This window comes from Perissodus microlepis, chromosome 20 (assembly GCF_051167445.1).
Source record: "Perissodus microlepis isolate ML-2025 ecotype Zambia chromosome 20, ASM5116744v1, whole genome shotgun sequence".
NCBI lineage: Eukaryota > Metazoa > Chordata > Actinopteri > Cichliformes > Cichlidae > Perissodus > Perissodus microlepis.
This window is the reverse complement of record NC_140480.1, coordinates 27,990,972-28,014,697: the sequence shown is the minus strand read 5'-3', so window position 1 is coordinate 28,014,697 and position 23,726 is coordinate 27,990,972. Positions and strand designations below refer to the sequence as shown.

Below are 23,726 nucleotides of genomic sequence, written 5' to 3'. Positions count from 1 at the left end.
AATATTAACTGCTGTTTTTGAGAAGTAGTGTTTTTAACACAGGAAACATAAAAAGAAAATATGAGAGAGAAAAGATGGACGTTCAGCTTTAGAACTTTTCTGCTCTGGTTCAAAAACGTCCTCCTGTTGGAGCAGTTTAACTGCAGCAAACCAAAGGTGAACACGGTGCACACGGGCAGAAAATAGATTTGTTTGTTAAAGTCACAACCTTTGGTTTAAGGTTCACTAGGAAACTGAAGTTCCTGGTTTATTGGAAACCACAGTATATATTAACCACAACCAAGTACTTTATTGACAGATATGACAGTGAACAGTGAGAAAATATACATAACACTGTTTTGTTATATTTTTTGCATGTATCAGAGACCTGATTAAATACTGCATAGGTCACTATCAGCATAAAGATTTCAATGTGTTGGTGACTGCATAAAACACAAGTTAGCATCAGAGAATATAAGGACATGGTTTAGCTAGCAATCATTTTTGCAAGCCAGAATTTTATAGTTAGCTAATTTAGTTGGCTAATTTACCAGCCACATAAGCCCTGGGAGTTTTTGTGTTTCAATAACATTAAAACCAAATGAAGGTTCCTCCATTATTCAAATTCCTACTGATGCTAAATAGAGTTGACCCTGATAGATAAATTCCATGGACTGTTCCCTTTCATGAGTGAGTGATATTGGTTTTTGGTGTCTTCTCCCTGTCGTATGATGAGGGTAGAGCTGTACATTTTAGTTAGAACATGGTTTATCATATTTAGGTTGAAACTAACTTGCTAAATTCATGTGAACTTCTAACTCCACTGAACTTGGTGAAGTCCTTATTGTAACACCTCTGAGAACAGCTGCACATTGAAAGACCATTTTTAACTCTCAGAGGTGCCTCAGTTGGTTTGACTGTGGGGACTGAAGGAGCATCTGGATCTGGAAACTTCTAACAACATCAAACAAACAAAGCACTTGACAGCAGTCAGACACTTTTCTTTTTCCCTGCCATGTTTTCTTTACAGCCCAGGTTTTACTGCTCAGGAAAAATAACTCTAAGGGGAAGCCTTTGTTACTCAGTGAGAAGTCAAGACTAGGGTTATTTTTTAAGCTCATTTAAAATACCTGCTGTACAGGCTATAAAAAAATGTACATTTATGATCACTATATCAACAAACATGCACAGAAATACACAATAAAAACATAACAGTCAATAAAACAGCTGAAACAGCTAAAGCTGAAAGCCAGTCAGAGTAAACTAATTTCTAACAGAGTCTTAAAATGATCAGACAGCTCTTATGTTAATCGGGGAGGTTATCCTAAAGATTAGTGGCAGCCACCAAAAAGACTCTGCCACCATGTTCACTAGATACTAGACATATTTCTTTGGCTGAATGTGATTGTGCTGCTGATTTTTGCTGGATGTTTCACAGATGTGCTGAGCAGGCTCACTTTGACTTAAGCTACCACTGTACTGATTCTTTGGTAAGTGTTGTGTTTCCAGGTGCTGAATTGTACTATATGCTGTTTAGCCAACAGAAAGCTGAATTTCATTTAAAATACACTTAATGACAAGAGATACTTGACTGTTGATTTGGTTTACCATTAATAATCCTGGAAGTTAGACGACCTCTGGAAGGTGGACTAGCTTTAGATGAAAACCATACTCAGGTCTCTCCACTGATGCTTATTTTTAACAGTGGACGTCTTTCAGGATCTCTCTCCACCAACCAACATGGAATCTACTGCCTTCATCAGATGCTGCTCTCCACATAGTTTCATTTGCCTTTCATGATAAAAGTGACCACTCCATGAGAACCATGAAATACTCTTCAGCGTGTGACACAAATTTCCCTCTTGAATTCACAATGTGTAGTTTCATAAGCATTATATGTCTAAATGATGTAACACAGATACTCATTTTTTCTTAAGTTAGGAAGATAAGTGAAAAAGACCAAACAATTGATCCAGGGCAGGCAAAGGCTCTTCCATGCTCACGAACAAGAGAGTGTAAGGTGAAGATAAGGGTTATTTGAAATCAGCAAAGCTTCCAGAAGAGCTTGTGAAAGATAGAGTGAGAGAGAAAGAAAGGAGAATAATTTCTGATCATTCTTTTTCATGTCCACAGGCCTCAACATCCAGGGAGAAACCCATGACAGCACGGAGGACTCATGCACGGCCCTGAAGCTTTACAGGAAGTTCCTGGAGCTGTATCAGGAAGGAGGGAATCATTATGGGACGAAGGTCTGACACAGTCTGACTTACACTGCAGCTGCCATCTTGTTTTTAAAAATGGCTGCCCTCCAGGAAAAGTAACATACCTGTATTTAGTTTGTTTGCACAACCAAAAAGCAAATTTGTTAATAGGTAAATATGAAGGTTGGGATCAAAATGTTGTTCTCCCTCTCTGTCTCTCCGTTTCTGCTCTTCAGAAATAATACTGATATTTTATGGAACAGCAAAACTGAGATGAACTTTTCTTTTTTAATATCCTCACACAGATCGACCCATAATTGAAATTGGAGCGATTTTCGTCTACTTTGTTTTTTTTTCTTCTCTCAGTCAAAACATAACCACGATATTCAAATATCAAAATGGAGCTGTTAGTGTGACCTTGTCGGTGTCAGACTTCAGTAAGACACAGCCTCACACAGCCTGCAGAAAATAATGAGCAATTCGCGCAGTTACTTTGCTACAGAGAGAAAAAGAGCGAGGGACAACAACGTCACATTAGAAAGGTATAGTAATCATCCACTATTTTCAGTTGCAGATGATAAAGGATTCAGAAATCATGCAGGCCCATATGACAGAGAATGTGCATCTTCTTTTTGTTTTAATATTTTAATTTATATTTAATTGTGTTGTGGTTTGCAGTGTTTTGTGTTGTTTCACGTTAAATTTGTTTAAAAGGAAAAAGCTGAAAATTTAAATAGTTAAAAGTTTAAAATGTAAATAGTTGTTTTTTGTATTATATGATTTATTTATTACATTTTATGTGGAGTGAATAAATAAAGTATATTTATGGTGGCCCTTAGAGACAAAGCACGTACAAACTCCAAAACACGTACAAACCCCGAAGCATGTACAAACTCCAAAACACGTAAAAACTCAGAAGCACGTACAAACTCCAAAACACGTAAAACCTCAGAAGCACGTACAAACTCAGAATCACGTACAAAAGACAACAGAAGTGCTCCAGGATGCTAGGGCGCAGTGTTGAGCTTTTGTTACCTAGTGGCTACACAAGCCAGAAAGTATCAACAACCGGATTTGGTGTGTGGTAGTAACAGGTAAATGAACTTTTTTTTTTTAATTATTTGAATAAATATGAGTGCTTGTCTATAAATACACAAACAATACACACATGCTTTCAATTGTGTAATTTAAGTGATCTGGGTAGCTCTGTTTTGGAAGTTCAGTTAACGCTAGAAATGTGTTTTGGAGTTTGTACGTGCTTTTTGGAGTTTGTATGTGCTTTAGAGTTTGTACGTGTTTTGTCTCTAGGGGCCATATATAAACATATATAAATAAAACCACTTTTTTTACATTAGTAATTCCTTTTCTGCATAATTTTATATTATTGTTAATGATAAATTAATTAAAGCAACAAAACAACCTGAAGAGCCGGTTCGGAGCCGAAAGAGCCGGCTCTTTTTAGTGAGCCGAGCCGAAAGAGCCGGATCTCTAAAAAGAGCCGGAAATCCCATCACTACTGCTCAGTAACATTCAATATTTATTATTTACTGTTACTTGTGGTTATGTTGGTTGTTGCTGTGGATGCGGATGTGCTCATGTGTACGCCGCTGCTTTGCGCTGCGTTTGGCTGGGAATTGTTGAAATTAAATGTTTACATCTTTGTATATGAATCACATGAATTAGCGCACTGTACATCACCCAAAGAAATTTCTACTTACTAAATCTGGACCTGGATATCAGCTTCACACCAGCCATTCGTAGTGTTATAAGTCTACTTCACGATCTTCTGAAGAGTCCTGAGTGTTTGGTGACTTCTGAGTGACTTTTAAGTTTAAACAATACTCTGGCACGGAAAAGGTTACGGCTTTCTTTGGACTTTTATATCCCTGAAAAAATGCTTTCTCTCTCTCACAGAATCTGTTGATTTCGGAGCCTTGAATTGGTTCAAAGGCCTTGACTGTCTTACTCGCCACATATTGACAAAAATATTCGTTTTGATTTCTTTTATTATTATTATCGATATTACAATATTTCTCTGACTGTAATAGCTCGTTTTTAAGCCTCCCAGTTATCAGTATTGTGATCACACTATTGCTTTAATATTATTGAGACTACACAACACATTCATTCCTGACCTCCACATATCCAGCTGAACAGGATTACTATACTCTGTGTAGATTTACACATTCTTTCATGGAACATTGAAATAACTGTGTTGTGTAGATTTTTAACATATCTCCTGGATCATTACTAACTGTATGTTTAGTTTTACTTGTAGAGTTGTTGGTAAGACCAGACAAGGAGCTCAAACAATTTCATTTTATGGTTCCCAAAACAAAACAAGCCGAAAAACAATGAAAATAATGTCAAAAACTTTTAAAAACAACTATGTGGAAACGGTAAGAGTGTGCAGATCATCCAGCAGAGGGCACCATTATATCAAAAAATCGTTCAAATGTGACTTAAAGCTTTATTAAATGAAGCATGTCTATTAAAGTATAGTTACTACTTTTCAAAGGTGGTGGCTGTAAATGCTGCACTTGAAGCACAGTCCTTACCAGTTAGGGCATTTTAAAGATCTCGAGGTGAAATATTGTGGAATTTTTTCAAACTTGCTAAATGTGTCATTTATAGAAGAGAAATAACAGCTTTTGAAAAATTGAACGTTGATCTGAATTCTGAGAAAGCTGCAAAAAGTTAGCTGGAAAATGAACAGTGCAACAGATTTCACAGAAGCTGGCGGAAAAAAAACAAACTAAATTCATTGTGGTTGGATTCTGTTTTAATCAAGATTTTCATGGATTCATGCACATTCTCCACTTCCTGGTATCAAACAACAAACATTTTACAGTGCTCAGGATGACTTCATTTACATGCAACAATTTTGACTTTTTCCTTTTTTAAAAACAAAAACAAAATGCTTCAAATTCATATTTTGAATGATCACTTTCCCCCCTGTAAACCTCTCTGATATAAAAAGCTTACATTTAGATATGATAAAAATAACTGAGTCACTGACTCAAAGCAAATAACTATAAAATATGATACAAAATAAGCAGCCCGAGCATCTTCAGGTCATGGTGTTGCTCACAGTCCCATCACAGAGGGAAGCACAGCAGCACCTGTGGAAGGAGAGTGCTTTCAGTCCACTCAGACGGACCATCTTGCATCCGAATCCGGGACTTTCCAGTTCAGCTGGAAGCCTTTGTCGTAGACTTCGTAGAGCACCTTCGTCACGTAATGATTCCCTCCTTCCTGATACAGCTCCAGGTACTTCCTGTAAAGCTTCAGGGCCGTGCATGAGTCCTCCGTGCTGTCGTGGGTTTCTCCCTGGATGTTGAGGCCTGTGGACATGAAAAAAAGGTCAGGAATGATTCAAATGAAAGTGTTCAGCTTCAGATTACAGTGTGGATATGAGGAATTAACACGTACGCTTTAGTGCATGAACTCAAAAAAGCCTCTAAATACTTTGTTGTTCAGATTTAATTCCAAGATGGATTTGATGACAACTAAAACATCATGAACTATACTGACTTCAGTAACATGAGCGGATTATCCAGTTTACATATTTGGATCCTAATCCCTCTCACAGTAATAATGTGATTTAATTCGATTACAGACTCATATTTGGATTATTTGGATTTGATTTTGTTTTTTTGTTTCTACTAACTTACCAAGAAAATACCAAGCAAGGAATTTCAGAGAAATCATCCTCTTGTAGGGCAATCGGAAGAGGTGGACGGTGTCAATAACTTGATCTTTGGGAACCTTAAGAAAAAAAATAAAAAACATTAAAATCAAAGCACATCTATAAAAAACACATCTCTAAACTACATGAACTAATTTGAAATTTAAAACTGATGAAATAACGTACCACTAAATTAATGACACGAAAGTCATTCTGCAGGCCGTGGCCGACGAAGCGAACTCCTGCATCGATGAGGAAGCGTAGCTTCAGGTAGGTCGACTTCAGCGTGGTCACGTGCTTAGATGATACTGTGGCATCCAGGTCTCCAGGTTCGATTCCAGAGTATTTTGTCAAATAGTCGACCACCTGGAAGAACAAATTGACAAGTTAGCGGGTGGATCCTTGAAACATTATATATTCATTCTTTTAGGTCATCGTGGTCTTTTCTCTCTGCAGCTTCTCACCTGCTCCTGAGTGGAGATGTAGTCATCGATAAAGGGGACCCCCTCGTTGGGCCCCTGACCCCTCACACAGGTGATCCTGGCCACAGACATCTGACTGGGCATGATGGTCGATTTGGTGCCGCCGCTATGCAGCACTGCTTCCTCCTGCAAACGCACATATTCAGGGCTCAATTTTGTTTTAAATACTTGAGTCAGATTAGCTGAACTACTGAAAATATGTACTAGGAATATTTAAAATTGTTTTTAATCCTATATTATAATTAATGATGCCAGACTTACCTCACTGAGCTTTACAAACTCAGCGTCCAACCCCACCAGGTCACCAGCCTGCGGCATCTCACTGACTGTGAGTGGGATGAAAGTGGCGTCTGTCTTGCTCTGCTTCTCAGTCCGATATAAGTCGGATTTGACTTCAGACTGATTGTGCTGACACTCACTGCGGAGGTCGTATTTGGTGTGGTAGTTTCTCTTGGCGTAACACAGGATGGCTGGCACTTTCCAGCTCACATCAAACTGTGCAGCCTCAGTCTGAAAACAAAAGGAGAAACATCTTTTAAATGACTGCACACATTAAAGTTAGCATGAATAAACAAGCAGGAATCTTATCTAGGATCCTTACCTTCTCAATCGGCTCAATGAGGAAGTCATTGAAGAGGAACCACTGCTGGCGAGAGACTCCCTGAAATAATAAAATCATTTTGAATGTTAAAAATTAAACTTTTTGTAGTCAGCAGATGTCAAACTTTTCTTATCTAAGCGTCACTCACCTCTTTTCTTTGATGGTAGGTCTCACCCACTTTGATGTGTGTGACCAGATTACCACCCGTGCCAGCGTCCAGGATGTGCGGCACCGTGACCACCAAGTCATACAGAGAAGCTCCCTCCGCCTGTTCAGCAGCACTTAACTAGTAACAGAAAGTGCAAATAATTGTAAGATAAACTTTTTCATTTCACAAAAGTTGAGAAATTCATGTGTTACAGAAACAAAAACACTAAAACCAACCTATAGTTCAATATCTACAGATTAGTGTAATAATGTTTTAAAAATATTGCTCCTGGAAATATGGTTTTAATTTTGAAGTGAAATTTTAACTTGGTGATGAAAAGTTACTCAATTATTTCTTCAAGTGCAAAGATCAGCTGAAAATCTAAAGTCCTCACCTCCTCGCCCTCAGGCCAGCTGCTGATCTCCAGTCTCTGACTTTTGCTGAGGGACATCTTGAGAGTGGCGGGGATCCACACGTGACGCTGATCCTGATCTGTCTTCTGCATGGATTTGTTGAAGGCGTACTATAAAAACAGAAACATGGGCAATCATGTAAATAATGAACACATAAATCATTAGTTTCTTTGTTTCTTTTAACTGTATTTAAACACGGTGAATCAGTCGCTTACCTCGGCCTGAACCTTCCAGAATTCGGCCTCTTTGCTGCTGTTCACCTCACAGTTTATCACCAAAACATCTGGGAGATGTCGAATGTTGCGTGTCTGCACCTACAGTGTAACACAAAGAAATGATTACCCTGCACAAAAGGTAACAATCAACCATAAATGATTTGTCATTATGAGTGAATGAAAGCTGTAACTCACTGTGGGCTGATACTTGTCACAGTTTCCACACCATGTGTGAGATCTCTGCTGCAGGCAGATGCTTTTCTTCAGGATCTCAGCAAAGTCGTGCTCCTTTATTCTTTTTCCTGAAGTGTCAAAGTACAATGAATATCAGTGTACATCAAATCAAGCAGATATTTCCCTCTGCTCATTCAAAAACTAAATTAATTCAAACCATTATGTAATCATTAATAGTTCAAGCTTCAAAGACAGAGTAATTCACAGTCACAGATATCCATGCTCTCAGTGCTCTCAGACTCACCTTGAGAGTCGGGGTAATGCATGTTGAACAGCGACATGAGGGAGGAGTGGACTGTTTCTATGCCACAGAGACACAGGCTGCGGTTCTCAACGTCAGAACAAAACAGCTCTCTAATGACAGAGTCGCCAGAGGAGCCCAGAGAACTGCAACACAAACACAAATCACAGTTTCAGAAACCAGAAGGAAAACTCTGCATTTATAAACAAACATAATGATAAGACTGGGACAGTGTCCAGTAAGAATGCAGGTCAACAACGATGTGTTTTACCTGCTCCTGGTCGTCCTGTAGGCCCGTGGATCCTCCTGCTCCTGTGTCTCCTGGAAGAGCTGGTAGAGGATGAAGTGATTCCATCTCTGTATTAAGCGACCTAGCTCGACTGTTCCTGTCGTCTCCTCACAGTTTGAGAGGATCAGGCCCATCTCTTTGGCTTCAGGGACGTTTCGAAGTGCTCTGAGGAAGTTGCTGGCCTTAAGGAAGAAGACATTAGAGGTTACTTTGGGCAGTCACAACAAAATGAGATTTCAAAGTAAGAGCCTTGCAATCCCCAACAGATTGAAAAAAAAAGAAAGAAAGAAACTTACCTGACATGGATCTCCTTGTGACAAATCCAACATGTGGAAGAGGAAGCCGAGTTCACAAGCCAAACAAAACTCCTTGTGGCACAAATGATTCTGAACAAGGCAGCGAACTGGCTCCAGGAAGTATAACACCTAAGATGCAAACATAAAAGACCCATGGAACATTTGACAAATTGTCTCATATTAAAAATTAAATGTACACATTGTGAATCTTCAGCTTCTTACCTGGATCATGCAGTTACAGTAGGCGTTGGGAATCTGCGGCTCCAGGCCAGCAAACAAGGTCCTGTTGTAATGTTTGAAGTCAAAATCTTCCCGTCCACGTTTAGAGTATTTAATTGTCACCTGAAGCACAACAAACACATCTTTGTCACATGTTTTGGAAATCAAAGCTTGTAGCAACACTCTAGAAATTGTTACATATCATAATTAACTGTATCTCTATGAACACCAGGGTGAAACATAGCAAGTCCAACCTTTCTGTACTTTTCGGGAACAGTGTGAAGGAGCGGCTCTTCATCACTCTCTGCTGGAGATTCAGGGACGTGGTTGTAATAACCAGGTGTCCCTTCTTTATTTGCAGGGACCTGCAAACAACAAACAGGGGAAAAAACTTAAAATACACCACGTGGAGATGGGTTTAACTTTTTTTGTAAATTTATTACAATATTGTAAAAATGACAGTTTAAAAGAGCAACAAGTTTTTTACATACCTGGTTACAGGGGCAGGCGTAAGGATTTTCCACATAACTGTTGAAGCCAACAGTTTCAATAGTTTGTGGGATTTCTGGGTCCATCCCAGGAGCCCATCTGTTGAAAAGAAACATGTTTTAGATGGAAACCTTTAATGGGAACTACATGAGACTCTAATTTTGAGAACTGCTTTTAAAATATTGAGCAAACCATTTATATCAACTGGGGAAGACTCGACATTATCTTACAAACTTTTATTGAATCTGACAACAATATTTATGAACGCTCTAATGCAAACTCTTCAGTCTCGTTAGTGATTGTGTTACCTTGAGCTGGGTGTAGCCTGGGCAGTGGGGATGGGAGAGCAGGGCTGCAGGTTATGATTCCAGGTCAGCTGAGGCTGTGCATCCACAACGCAGGGCTCTCTGGAGTAGACGTTAAACATAACGTCCCGAGTATCGGACCAGAGACGCACACATCCCCCCGAATCTCCAAAGGCTAAGGCTTGTTTGCTGGATGAGACCTCAAAACTTGTGAGAAAGTGGCCGTTTGTGTTGACGTGGAAAATATCCGCCACGTTGGCGAGGCCAGTGGGCTCACAGAACTGACACTCACCTGGAAAAAGACACAGAATGCAGGCAGTTATAGCAAAGCCACAAATCATACAAAGAAATTGTGTGTCACATTTTTTGGCCAAACATAGTAAGACTATGCTACAGAAAACTGGACTAAAGAATCCTGTAGCCAGCTTCATACCTGTCTGTGAGATGATTGCGAGCCGTGACGTGTAGGTAGGAATGAAGCGCACGAAGAAGGGATCCACATGCACCCAAAGGGGGGTTGCAGCTCGCATCATGCGGAGGTCATACACCATGAGGAAACGTTCATTCAGCCCTCGGCTGGAGAACCCATTCACAGCCAAAAGGTTTCCGTGAACATCAAAGTCTGACAGGCCGCCAGGAAATGCGTCAAACTTTTGTGTCCTAAATGTGCGCAAGTCTCGAAGGGTCACCTGTTATCAGCAGAGGGTCAGTGTTAGAGAGATATAAACCAAACCTCGTCAAACTGATGCAATCAGGGGATACTTACTTTGCCAGAAGGGTGCCCAAAGACGAAGAAACGATTGGTCTGACGCATTATTGTCACTCCAGGTGCCTCCACTGTGAACTGGAAGGACAATCGAGACAGCAGACAGTCAGACACTCGCTGTGAAGTCAGTTGTATGATGTGCCAGTGGTGTAAGCATAGATAGTTGTGGATTTTGATAAACATAAGCCTGGTGTCTTACTTTTTGAGTTTCTTGAAGTGTGTTCATGTCAACTTCAACCACATAGTTTTGTAATCCCCCCATGAGCAGCATGTTATCAGTCATGAGGAGACTGTGCATATCAGCTCCTTCTTCCATCCTGCAAAGCACCAAAAATTGCCATTAATTCAATAACATAAGGAATAATTTCACAGCTTCAGGTCATCAACAGTCAATGTAACACTTACCGATAATCAAACATGACGAGGCCTCCACGAGTGTAACATCTGAGGTTGCACTCAGAAAGGAACAGCATGCCTGTGTCCAAACTCTGCATGTGTCTGATGGCATCAGTTGCGTGCACTTGGAAAGAAGAGTAGCGTGCCATCGTAGGTCCAAGGAAGGATTTTACATGACCCTAAGAGAAGAGCACAAATATTATTAAACAGTGCAAAGTTTAAGGTGAATGTAGAAGAAACAAACTCTGCTGAAGCATCATTTTGGCTCTTACCGTGTAGTTTCCCATCCAGAGCATTTCCCGCTGCAGGTCAAAATGTGTTGCAGTGACGGGGATGCCAGCTTCTGAAACTTTACTGTGCAGCTCAGAAAAAATCCCCTTCCTTACGTGCACAGGTTTAGGAACGGTCACAGCCAGCTCCTGTGTGTACATTCGCACGTCTTGGTGGAGGTTTGGATTCAGATATGAGTTCATGGTGGGCTCCAGTCCCCCAGGAGTCCACTGAGGAGACCAGTGAGGAGTCCAGTGAAGAGAGTTCATAGTCCTGTGATGGTTGGCCCAGTATTCACCTAATCTTTTGTTGAGAGCTTCAAAAATCTTCTTGAGTTCAGCTAAATCAGCCTGCAGAGGAACTGGAACTTCTGTAAATAGTAGTACTTGCAGGTTTAATCCTGATCTCTTGAAATGAAGAAAACTGGAGTCCAGATCTAAAGTCTGATGGAGAGAGCCACGTATTTAACCTCCACTGGGATTCAAGGCGGTCCTAAGAGTCGTTGACTGTCCCTGCATTAAACGTTAGGCTCACAGGTTTCAGGGTCTGAATCAAGGTGGGTGTGGCTGAGTTTACATGAATACAGGTGTGAATTCTTTGGGAGACGTGGGCATCGTGTCATCATTAAGCCCGCATTAAGGTGTCAGAGGGGGGTTGACCCAGTTTTTGCCTGAGCGTGTTGTTTCTGAATTGCACCAAGATAATGAGTTTGATCAGACTGGGAGGACCTCGTTTAGCACGCTTAATCCACACCTCGATTAACAGCCGTCGTCAACAGGTCGTCAAAAGCACCAAATTCCTTGGTGTCCGAGATGCACCAGATGTTGAGTTTGATTCTTCTGAGCTTCTCCAACAAATTTGCTGCATGTTGGACGACAGTTATGTTACACATATTGTAACAAACTAACCATGATTTAATCAATCAAATGGTCCTTTAGCGTGACTGTTGTTAAAATTCACTGGATTAATGTCAGAGTTCAGTCTTCATCCTGTGTATCCAGGTAGTTGTTGTTCTGAAGTGGTGATCAAAAAGTTGTGGAAATGGATCCATATAGATGAAAAACATTATCATCAGCGGTGAATTCAACATTTCAGTAACAATTAAAATAAAAATTGACTGGATTAATTAGTTCAACATTGATTAAATAAAATTAAAGTTTTAAACTTTACAGGTTTTATTTTCTCATCCAATTAATGAAAAATACAACTTTTGGTTCAGCCCCAGCTGAAACCATATAATCCAAATTTGATGCCCTCATTGGTTGAGTCAGTTCAATTGAAGCTGATAGTTGACTGTTGATTAAAGATATTTTCAGCTATTGTCTGTTATCTGTTTCAGTGGTATTGATTAACCTTGGAATGGTGATTGTTTGGTTTTAATTAACAAAGGACCATCAGCACTTGTCCAAACTGCATTTGTGTGAATAAAATAAATGACAACCAACATTCAAAAACACAAAAATGAGCACTTTTATTGATTTCATCATGTTCCTGTTTCCATCAGTGGTTTATTCAACAAACTAGCTATAACAAGTTTATGATCTTACAATAAAGACACTTAAGTCATTTTCCTCAGCCTGTGCTTTTCTGGGTCAACTTCCTGTTTCACGTTTGACCCACTCACCCGTGTCACAGCAATAGAACATAAAAATTTAAGCTTTTTAACTTTTTTAGCAAAGAATTTAACTCAAGAAAATAAACCCTGTGTAGCCTTAATTCAGCTTTTAACATGTTTAGTGTTACTAACAAAGAAAAGATCCACAGACATGAATTGGGCCGAAACAAAAGAAAAAGTCCTTTATGGGGCAGGCTTGTTGGAGACCAGGCGGGGCTCATTTAACCCTTCTGATTCACACCTTGATTACCAGCTTGAAACCTGTGACCCTAAAAACAAAGACAAGCTCAACGACTCTCAGGACCACACCAACCATAAAATTAAACAACAGTTTGTCCCATTTTTGGAAAACATCTTTTGCTCCTGGAGTAAAATAAAACAAATACTATAAAGATTAGTTTCATGTGGTTTGAGCGACTTCCTGTATCTGTCCTTTTGGCAGCAGAGTTAGAGAAAGTGTGCAGCAGATTAGTTTGAATTTCAAACACAATTTGTCTAAATGTTGAAAAAGCCTGAATATTTAAATACTGTTTAAGTCTTCTTTGATCTTTTATTTCACAGTCTGACTTACACTGCAGCTGCCATCTTGTTTTTAAAAATGACTGCCCTCCAGGAAAAATAAAATACATATATTTGTATTACATGAACATTGCCAAGTCATTTACTGGCAAATAACTTATATTTATCAATTACATTTAGTACATTTAGGACCTCTGAAGGGTAACATCCTCTAGTGTCTCAAAAATGTTTTTACTTGCTGGTTTGACACAACCTGAGCCGTGTAACTGTCTAATAGTAGGTGTGGGGAGCCCTGCCCCCCAGGACATGAAGCAGGAATGCAGGAGATCAAGGCCCCAGACATCTACAGGCCCCCCAGAGCATGAGAGTAGTGTAGCAAAGTAACTGCGCAAATTGCTCGTTATTTTCTGCAGGCTGTGTGAGGCTGTGTCTTACTGAAGTCTGACACCGACAAGGTCACACTAACAGCTGCATTTTGATATTTGAATATCGTGGTTATGATTTGACTGAGAGAAGAAAAGAAAAAAAACGAAGTAGACGAAAATCGCTCCAATTTCAATTATGGGTCGATCTGTGTGAGGATATTAAAAAAGAAAAGTTCATCTCAGTTTTGCTGTTCCATAAAATATCAGTATTATTCCTGAAGAGCAGAAACGGAGAGACAGAGAGGGAACACAACATTTTGATCCCAACCCTCATATTTACCTATTAACAATTAAAGAATGCCTAATTGGGACCTGACTGAAAAGCTGATTAAAATGAGAAATGGACCCTTTCATTCAAAGCAGGACACAAATGTGTTCAGTTAGTCACAGCTAAACATAAAAGTACAATAACAAAAATATGAGCAAGGATTGATGCTTGACTTTAATGGCAACTTTGACAATTAATTCTCATGGATTTCTGTCAATTTGCAAATTGTATGTACTATGTATAAAATTTGTCTGTTTAATAAAAACAATTTGTTTTATTGTTCATATCTATGAAATATAATGTGGATAAATGGGACAAAGGTTGAACTGAATCTTAACATTTATCAGATCACAGGTGAGGCTGTGTTGAAGCAGCAAGGAAAACATTTTTTGAGAAACTAGAGGATGTTGAATTTCAGAGGTCCTAAATATGCATTATTTAAAGGTCTTAAAGGTCTTCTGAGTTTTTGCTTTTTGGTTGTGCAAACAAACTAAATACAGGTATGTTACTTTTCCTGGAGGGCAGCCATTTTTAAAAACAAGATGGCAGCTGCAGTGTAAGTCAGACTGTGTCAGACCTTCGTCCCGTAATGATTCCCTCCTTCCTGAAACAGCTCCAGGAACTTCCTGTAAAGCTTCAGGGCCGTGCATGAGTCCTCCGTGCTGTCATGGGTTTCTCCCTGGATGTTGAGGGCTGTGGACATGAAAAAGAATGATCAGAAATTATTCTGCTTTCTTTCTCTCTCAGTCTATCTTTCACAAGCTCAAGATATAATTCTTACAGAGGCTATATAAAGTGCTAGTGGTTGTGAGTGGTGGTTGTGAGTGGTGGTTCAGTCCATGTTATTATTGTGTGTTTGAGGGTACAGTTGTCCATTGTGTGTGTGTGTAGGTGGTTGTGGTGTGTGTATGTCCAGTCCATGTGTTAACGTGGGTCAGATGTCAGGAGGCAGAGTTCAAGAGTCTGACAGCTGTGGGGAAGAAGCTGTTCCGGTACCTGGTGGTCTTAGTCCGGCGGCTCCTGTAGCGCCTCCCAGAGGGCAGGAGGGTGAAGAGTCCATGTGATGGGTGACTGGGGTCTTTGATGATTTTCCCAGCCCTTTTCAGACACCGCTTCCTGTAGATGTCCTTTATGGCAGGGAGTGGTGCTCCGGCGATGCGCTGGGCAGTTTTCACGACCCTCTGCAACGCCTTCCGGTCCGAGGCACAGCAGTTCCCGTACCAGACTGTTATACAGTTGGTCAGGATGCTCTCGATGGTGCAACGATAGAAGTTCACCATCGTTGTCACTGATGAGGCCAATCACCGTGGTGTCATCTGCAAACTTAATGATGGTGTTGGAACCATCAGCAGGTCTGCAGTCGTGGGTGAAGAGGGAGTAGAGGAAAGGGCTCATCACACAGCCTTGTGGTACACCGGTGTTCATCGTGATTGTAGATGAGCAGCGGTTATCCAGCCGGACATGTTGGGGGCGGTTGGTCAGGAAGTCCAGTAACCATTTGAGGGAACTGATGCCCAGGTCTGTCAGTTTCCTGATGAGTTGTGAGGGGAGGGTTGTATTGAATGCTGAACTGAAGTCTATAAACAGCATTCTGGCGTAGGTGGTGTTGTTGTCCAGGTGTGAGAGGACAGAGTGCAGTGCGATGGAGACTGCATCCTCTGTGCTCCTGTTCTGGCGGTATGCGAATTGGTGGGGGTCCAGGGTGGGGGGGAGACAGGATTTGAAGTGTGCTAGGACCAGCTGCTCTAAACACTTAGTGATGATGGGGGTGAGTGCTACTGGGCGGTAGTCATTGAGGCAAGATGGGTTGGAGTTTTTGGGTATCGGGACGATGGAGGTGGATTTGAAGCAGGCCGGTACCACAGCGTGGGCCAAGGACAGATTGAATATGTCTGTGAGCACTCCTGCAAGCTCCCCAGGACACGCTCTGAGAACACGCCCGGGGATGCCATCGGGACCTGCAGCCTTGTGGACATTGATCCTGCTCAGCACCGCTCCTACATCGGTGGGGGAGAGAGTCAGAGGTTGGTGGTCTGGCGTCACGTCTGCTTTGGTTACTGATGTTGAACTTTATTTTGTTCATAAGGTTAATTATTAGAGTTGCCAACCATCCCGTAAAAAACGGAATCGTCTCGTATTCAGAGAAAATATTACGCGTTTCGTATTTAGGTGAAAAGGAACAGTTTGTCCCGGACTTCAGCTACAATGAAAAAGACACAAAGCTGGAGTTATTCTGTGTCTTTGCTGCACAGCTGCCTCTTCTTCTCTCATCCTCTCACCCTCCCTCTCCTGTTTCTACTTCAGTCATGAAACTGATCAATGATCAGCTGATCGGCTTTTCTCTCTTGTTTATTTATCGCCCACTTTGCGCCAGAAAGAGGAGACCAGCGGATGTCGCGCTAAACAACAGCAGCACTTTTAAGCTTGATCAGCTGTTGTTAGAATTTATTTAATATTCATTTCTAGTATCAGCTGATGTTTGCTGGAGCCACAGCTGTAAACCTGCTGGTCATGATATCGGTTTGGTTATGTGATGAGAGGGAAACATGAAGACGAAACCAGGAGATGTCCTTACTGAATCATCAGAGCTGTGATGGAGAAACAGGTTTACCTTTTAGTTAACATGAATGAGTTGAAGGGAAGTGATGAACTGTTTCTGAGAGACAAATAACACCAGGATCCTTTTCTAAGTAGCTGACAGCTGGTAACTGTGCAGGGGCGGGTCTAGCAAAGTGTTGCCAGGGGGGCAGGTAGGGCATTAACAGGGAAAGGGGGGCACAAGGAAATACTTTCTTATTCTCATTTAAAATGTCTCACTTTTAAAAAAATAATTATCTGAGTCTTGCAACAAACAATTGATAGATTGATACATATATACCATCAGAACAGTGTACATCACTGTCACAACAGTGTTTATTTTCATTCAAAGGCTTTATGATTTTTGCTATAATGGTGGGCTGGTCTCTAGTCAAAATGCCCGGGACGATTTTTTTGTCCCAGTCCAGCTCTGTATGCAGCTCATCTTCAGTCTGGTGTTACCTACATCTTCCTATTCAGAAGGCAGAATTTCCGAGTTCTGAGTACAATCGAAAGCACCACGACTGCAGTTTTTGTGTTGGATGTAAAAAGCAGGCTAGGATAGAATCAGGCGTGGGATTTCTCTCGTGGAAATGTGCACATTATTTTTTCCTTTCTATTGGTAGGTGGCACAGTGCACTTGTGGCAAGTAAGCAAGCTAGAAGACTGGCAATCTTGCTGGGTATCCAGTTACAGAAGCAACACATTAACAAGAGAATTCTGAGTAAAACCAAAGTTACTTTCCCTAGTAACAAGTTACTCTGAAAGTAACGAGTAACTTGAAGTAACTGAGTTACTTTTGATAGAAGTAACTAGTAATGTAACTAAGTTACTAATTTAAAGTAACTTACCCAACACTGGACACTACTCATGTCAGCACTTATATTTCTGACCTCGTGTTATAATCGATTAAACGCGATCTCCTCCCTTTTGCCCCCATTTTTGATGTTGTGGGTACAAATGATCAGGCATGACATTCTCATAATAAATCAGATAAAATACTGCAAATAATTAATCCTGCATTTGTGTGATTGAAATGTGTGTGCAATGACACCGTTTTAAAGATTTGGCCTAAATGATCGTGGCTCAAGAGTTGGGAGTTCGCCTTGTAATCAGAAGGTTGCTGGTTCGAGCCCCGGCTTGGACAGTCTCGGTCGTTGTGTCCTTGGGCAAGACACTTCACCCGTTACCTACTGGTGGTGGTCAGAGGGCCCGGTGGCGCCAGTGTCCGGCAGCCTCGCCTCTGTCAGTGCGCCCCAGGGTGGCTGTGGCTACAATGTAGCTGCCATCACCAGTGTGTGAATGTGTGTGTGGATGACTGGTTGTGTAAAGCGCTTTGGGGTCCTTACGGACTAGAAAAGCACTATACAAATACAGACCATTTACCATAATGAGCAGATAAATATTTTTGAAATCTGGGCGTATTTCCAGGCACTAAGTGTATTCTTGACTATCATACAGCTCACACAATTAGAACATTGCATAACATTTTTTTTTCCATCAGTTTTCAAATCCAAAAAATACATTGTAGCTGCAGTGATTCCTTAATTAGTCAATGATTAGAGTTCAATTCGGCTGGGAAATATTAACTGCTGTTTTTGAGAAGTAGTGTTTTTAACACAGGAAACATAAAAAGAAAATATGAGAGAGAAAAGATGGACGTTCAGCTTTAGAACTTTTCTGCTCTGGTTCAAAAACGTCCTCCTGTTGGAGCAGTTTAACTGCAGCAAACCAAAGGTGAACACGGTGCACACGGGCAGAAAATAGATTTGTTTGTTAAAGTCACAACCTTTGGTTTAAGGTTCACTAGGAAACTGAAGTTCCTGGTTTATTGGAAACCACAGTATATATTAACCACAACCAAGTACTTTATTGACAGATATGACAGTGAACAGTGAGAAAATATACATAACACTGTTTTGTTATATTTTTTGCATGTATCAGAGACCTGATTAAATACTGCATAGGTCACTATCAGCATAAAGATTTCAATGTGTTGGTGACTGCATAAAACACAAGTTAGCATCAGAGAATATAAGGACATGGTTTAGCTAGCAATCATTTTTGCAAGCCAGAATTTTATAGTTAGCTAATTTAGTTGGCTAATTTACCAGCCACATAAGCCCTGGGAGTTTTTGTGTTTCAATAACATTAAAACCAAATGAAGGTTCCTCCATTATTCAAATTCCTACTGATGCTAAATAGAGTTGACCCTGATAGATAAATTCCATGGACTGTTCCCTTTCATGAGTGAGTGATATTGGTTTTTGGTGTCTTCTCCCTGTCGTATGATGAGGGTAGAGCTGTACATTTTAGTTAGAACATGGTTTATCATATTTAGGTTGAAACTAACTTGCTAAATTCATGTGAACTTCTAACTGCACTGAACTTGGTGAAGTCCTTATTGTAACACCTCTGAGAACAGCTGCACATTGAAAGACCATTTTTAACTCTCAGAGGTGCCTCAGTTGGTTTGACTGTGGGGACTGAAGGAGCATCTGGATCTGGAAACTTCTAACAACATCAAACAAACAAAGCACTTGACAGCAGTCAGACACTTTTCTTTTTCCCTGCCATGTTTTCTTTACAGCCCAGGTTTTACTGCTCAGGAAAAATAACTCTAAGGGGAAGCCTTTGTTACTCAGTGAGAAGTCAAGACTAGGGTTATTTTTTAAGCTCATTTAAAATACCTGCTGTACAGGCTATAAAAAAATGTACATTTATGATCACTATATCAACAAACATGCACAGAAATACACAATAAAAACATAACAGTCAATAAAACAGCTGAAACAGCTAAAGCTGAAAGCCAGTCAGAGTAAACTGATTTCTAACAGAGTCTTAAAATGATCAGACAGCTCTTATGTTAATCGGGGAGGTTATCCTAAAGATTAGTGGCAGCCACCAAAAAGACTCTGCCACCATGTTCACTAGATACTAGACATATTTCTTTGGCTGAATGTGATTGTGCTGCTGATTTTTGCTGGATGTTTCACAGATGTGCTGAGCAGGCTCACTTTGACTTAAGCTACCACTGTACTGATTCTTTGGTAAGTGTTGTGTTTCCAGGTGCTGAATTGTACTATATGCTGTTTAGCCAACAGAAAGCTGAATTTCATTTAAAATACACTTAATGACAAGAGATACTTGACTGTTGATTTGGTTTACCATTAATAATCCTGGAAGTTAGACAACCTCTGGAAGGTGGACTAGCTTTAGATGAAAACCATACTCAGGTCTCTCCACTGATGCTTATTTTTAACAGTGGACGTCTTTCAGGATCTCTCTCCACCAACCAACATGGAATCTACTGCCTTCATCAGATGCTGCTCTCCACATAGTTTCATTTGCCTTTCATGATAAAAGTGACCACTCCATGAGAACCATGAAATACTCTTCAGCGTGTGACACAAATTTCCCTCTTGAATTCACAATGTGTAGTTTCATAAGCATTATATGTCTAAATGATGTAACACAGATACTCATTTTTTCTTGAGCCACAAGCATGTCGGCAAGAAAAATGTCATCTTGCCTTTCTCTCGTTGAGCAGGCATTTCAACTCTACTAAGTTAGGAAGATAAGTGAAAAAGACCAAACAATTGATCCAGGGCAGGCAAAGGCTCTTCCATGCTCACGAACAAGAGAGTGTAAAGTGAAGATAAGGGTTATTTGAAATCAGCAAAGCTTCCAGAAGAGCTTGTGAAAGATAGAGTGAGAGAGAAAGAAAGGAGAATAATTTCTGATCATTCTTTTTCATGTCCACAGGCCTCAACATCCAGGGAGAAACCCATGACAGCACGGAGGACTCATGCACGGCCCTGAAGCTTTACAGGAAGTTCCTGGAGCTGTATCAGGAAGGAGGGAATCATTATGGGACGAAGGTCTGACACAGTCTGACTTACACTGCAGCTGCCATCTTGTTTTTAAAAATGGCTGCCCTCCAGGAAAAGTAACATACCTGTATTTAGTTTGTTTGCACAACCAAAAAGCAAATTTGTTAATAGGTAAATATGAAGGTTGGGATCAAAATGTTGTTCTCCCTCTCTGTCTCTCCGTTTCTGCTCTTCAGAAATAATACTGATATTTTATGGAACAGCAAAACTGAGATGAACTTTTCTTTTTTAATATCCTCACACAGATCGACCCATAATTGAAATTGGAGCGATTTTCGTCTACTTTGTTTTTTTTTCTTCTCTCAGTCAAAACATAACCACGATATTCAAATATCAAAATGGAGCTGTTAGTGTGACCTTGTCGGTGTCAGACTTCAGTAAGACACAGCCTCACACAGCCTGCAGAAAATAATGAGCAAATCGCGCAGTTACTTTGCTACAGAGAGAAAAAGAGCGAGGGACAACAACGTCACATTAGAAAGGTATAGTAATCATCCACTATTTTCAGTTGCAGATGATAAAGGATTCAGAAATCATGCAGGCCCATATGACAGAGAATGTGCATCTTCTTTTTGTTTTAATATTTTAATTTATATTTAATTGTGTTGTGGTTTGCAGTGTTTTGTGTTGTTTCACGTTAAATTTGTTTAAAAGGAAAAAGCTGAAAATTTAAATAGTTAAAAGTTTAAAATGTAAATAGTTGTTTTTTGTATTATATGATTTATTTATTACATTTTATGTGGAGTGAATAAATAAAGTATATTTATGGTGGCCCTTAGAGACAAAGCACGTACAAACTCCAAAACACGTACAAACTCCAAAACGCGTAAAAACTCAGACGCACTTACAAACCCCGAAGCATGTACAAACTCCAAAACACGTAAAAACTCCAAAACGCGTAAAAACTCAGACGCACTTACAAACCCCGAAGCATGTACAAACTCCAAAACACGTAAAAACTCAGAAGCACGTACAAACTCCAAAACACGTAAAACCTCAGAAGCACGTACAAACTCAGAATCACGTACAAAAGACAACAGAAGTGCTCCAGGATGCTAGGGCGCAGTGTTGAGCTTTTGTTACCTAGTGGCTACACAAGCCAGAAAGTATCAACAACCGGATTTGGTGTGTGGTAGTAACAGGTAAATGAACTTTTTTTTTAAATTATTTGAATAAATATGAGTGCTTGTCTATAAATACACAAACAATACACACATGCTTTCAATTGTGTAATTTAAGTGATCTGGGTAGCTCTGTTTTGGAAGTTCAGTTAACGCTAGAAATGTGTTTTGGAGTTTGTACATGCTTTTTGGAGTTTGTATGTGCTTTAGAGTTTGTACGTGTTTTGTCTCTAGGGGCCATATATAAACATATATAAATAAAACCACTTTTTTTACATTAGTAATTCCTTTTCTGCATAATTTTATATTATTGTTAATGATAAATTAATTAAAGCAACAAAACAACCCGAAGAGCCGGTTCGGAGCCGAAAGAGCCGGCTCTTTTTAGTGAGCCGAGCCGAAAGAGCCGGCTCTCTAAAAAGAGCCGGAAATCCCATCACTACTGCTCAGTAACATTCAATATTTATTATTTACTGTTACTTGTGGTTATGTTGGTTGTTGCTGTGGATGCGGATGTGCTCATGTGTACGCCGCTGCTTTGCGCTGCGTTTGGCTGGGAATTGTTGAAATTAAATGTTTACATCTTTGTATATGAATCACATGAATTAGCGCACTGTACATCACCCAAAGAAATTTCTACTTACTAAATCTGGACCTGGATATCAGCTTCACACCAGCCATTCGTAGTGTTATAAGTCTACTTCACGATCTTCTGAAGAGTCCTGAGTGTTTGGTGACTTCTGAGTGACTTTTAAGTTTAAACAATACTCTGGCACGGAAAAGGTTACGGCTTTCTTTGGACTTTTATATCCCTGAAAAAATGCTTCCTCTCTCTCACAGAATCTGTTGATTTCAGAGCCTTGAATTGGTTCAAAGGCCTTGACTGTCTTACTCGCCACATATTGACAAAAATATTCGTTTTGATTTCTTTTATTATTATTATCGATATTACAATATTTCTCTGACTGTAATAGCTCGTTTTTAAGCCTCCCAGTTATCAGTATTGTGATCACACTATTGCTTTAATATTATTGAGACTACACAACACATTCATTCCTGACCTCCACATATCCAGCTGAACAGGATTACTATACTCTGTGTAGATTTACACATTCTTTCATGGAACATTGAAATAACTGTGTTGTGTAGATTTTTAACATATCTCCTGGATCATTACTAACTGTATGTTTAGTTTTACTTGTAGAGTTGTTGGTAAGACCAGACAAGGAGCTCAAACAATTTCATTTTATGGTTCCCAAAACAAAACAAGCCGAAAAACAATGAAAATAATGTCAAAAACTTTTAAAAACAACTGTGTGGAAACGGTAAGAGTGTGCAGATCATCCAGCAGAGGGCACCATTATATCAAAAAATCGTTCAAATGTGACTTAAAGCTTTATTAAATGAAGCATGTCTATTAAAGTATAGTTACTACTTTTCAAAGGTGGTGGCTGTAAATGCTGCACTTGAAGCACAGTCCTTACCAGTTAGGGCATTTTAAAGATCTCGAGGTGAAATATTGTGGAATTTTTTCAAACTTGCTAAATGTGTCATTTATAGAAGAGAAATAACAGCTTTTGAAAAATTGAACGTTGATCTGAATTCTGAGAAAGCTGCAAAAAGTTAGCTGGAAAATGAACAGTGCAACAGATTTCACAGAAGCTGGCGGAAAAAAAACAAACTAAATTCATTGTGGTTGGATTCTGTTTTAATCAAGATTTTCATGGATTCATGCACATTCTCCACTTCCTGGTATCAAACAACAAACATTTTACAGTGCTCAGGATGACTTCATTTACATGCAACAATTTTGACTTTTTCCTTTTTTAAAAACAAAAACAAAATTCTTCAAATTCATATTTTGAATGATCACTTTCCCCCCTGTAAACCTCTCTGATATAAAAAGCTTACATTTAGATATGATAAAAATAACTGAGTCACTGACTCAAAGCAAATAACTATAAAATATGATACAAAATAAGCAGCCCGAGCATCTTCAGGTCATGGTGTTGCTCACAGTCCCATCACAGAGGGAAGCACAGCAGCACCTGTGGAAGGAGAGTGCTTTCAGTCCAC

At 39.9% G+C, this 23,726-nt stretch overlaps 1 protein-coding gene across 1 annotated transcript; it reads right to left on the bottom strand.

The window, feature by feature from the left end:
- Nucleotides 1-4,379: 4,379 nt before the first annotated feature.
- On the bottom strand, nt 4,380-14,762 carry LOC146364769 (PAN2-PAN3 deadenylation complex catalytic subunit PAN2-like). Its single transcript, XM_084917732.1, has 23 exons — nt 14,637-14,762; nt 11,235-11,675; nt 10,972-11,141; nt 10,766-10,883; nt 10,567-10,644; nt 10,234-10,489; nt 9,804-10,092; nt 9,498-9,594; nt 9,261-9,371; nt 9,010-9,129; nt 8,788-8,916; nt 8,474-8,673; nt 8,206-8,348; nt 7,923-8,029; nt 7,728-7,826; nt 7,494-7,622; nt 7,100-7,237; nt 6,952-7,011; nt 6,612-6,860; nt 6,333-6,476; nt 6,055-6,234; nt 5,855-5,948; nt 4,380-5,524 (listed from the first exon to the last, which is right to left on the bottom strand). The coding sequence occupies exons 1-23, from the start codon at nt 14,760-14,762 to the stop codon at nt 5,331-5,333; spliced, it is 3,672 nt and encodes a 1,223-aa protein (XP_084773858.1). The 3' UTR covers nt 4,380-5,330.
- Between the last annotated feature and the right edge of the window lie 8,964 nt (nt 14,763-23,726).

Bases quoted from the DNA above. Each gene is read 5' to 3' on its own strand.
- LOC146364769 (XM_084917732.1), bottom strand. From the start codon at position 14,762: ATGTCCACAGCCCTCAACATCCAGGGAGAAACCCATGACAGCACGGAG. The intron at 11,676-14,636 runs GTCTGACACAGT...TCTCTCCATCAG, and splicing joins GGAATCATTACGGGACGAAG to ACTTTAGATCTGGACTCCAG. The intron at 9,130-9,260 runs GTTGGACTTGCT...GTTGTGCTTCAG, and splicing joins TTCCCGAAAAGTACAGAAAG to GTGACAATTAAATACTCTAA.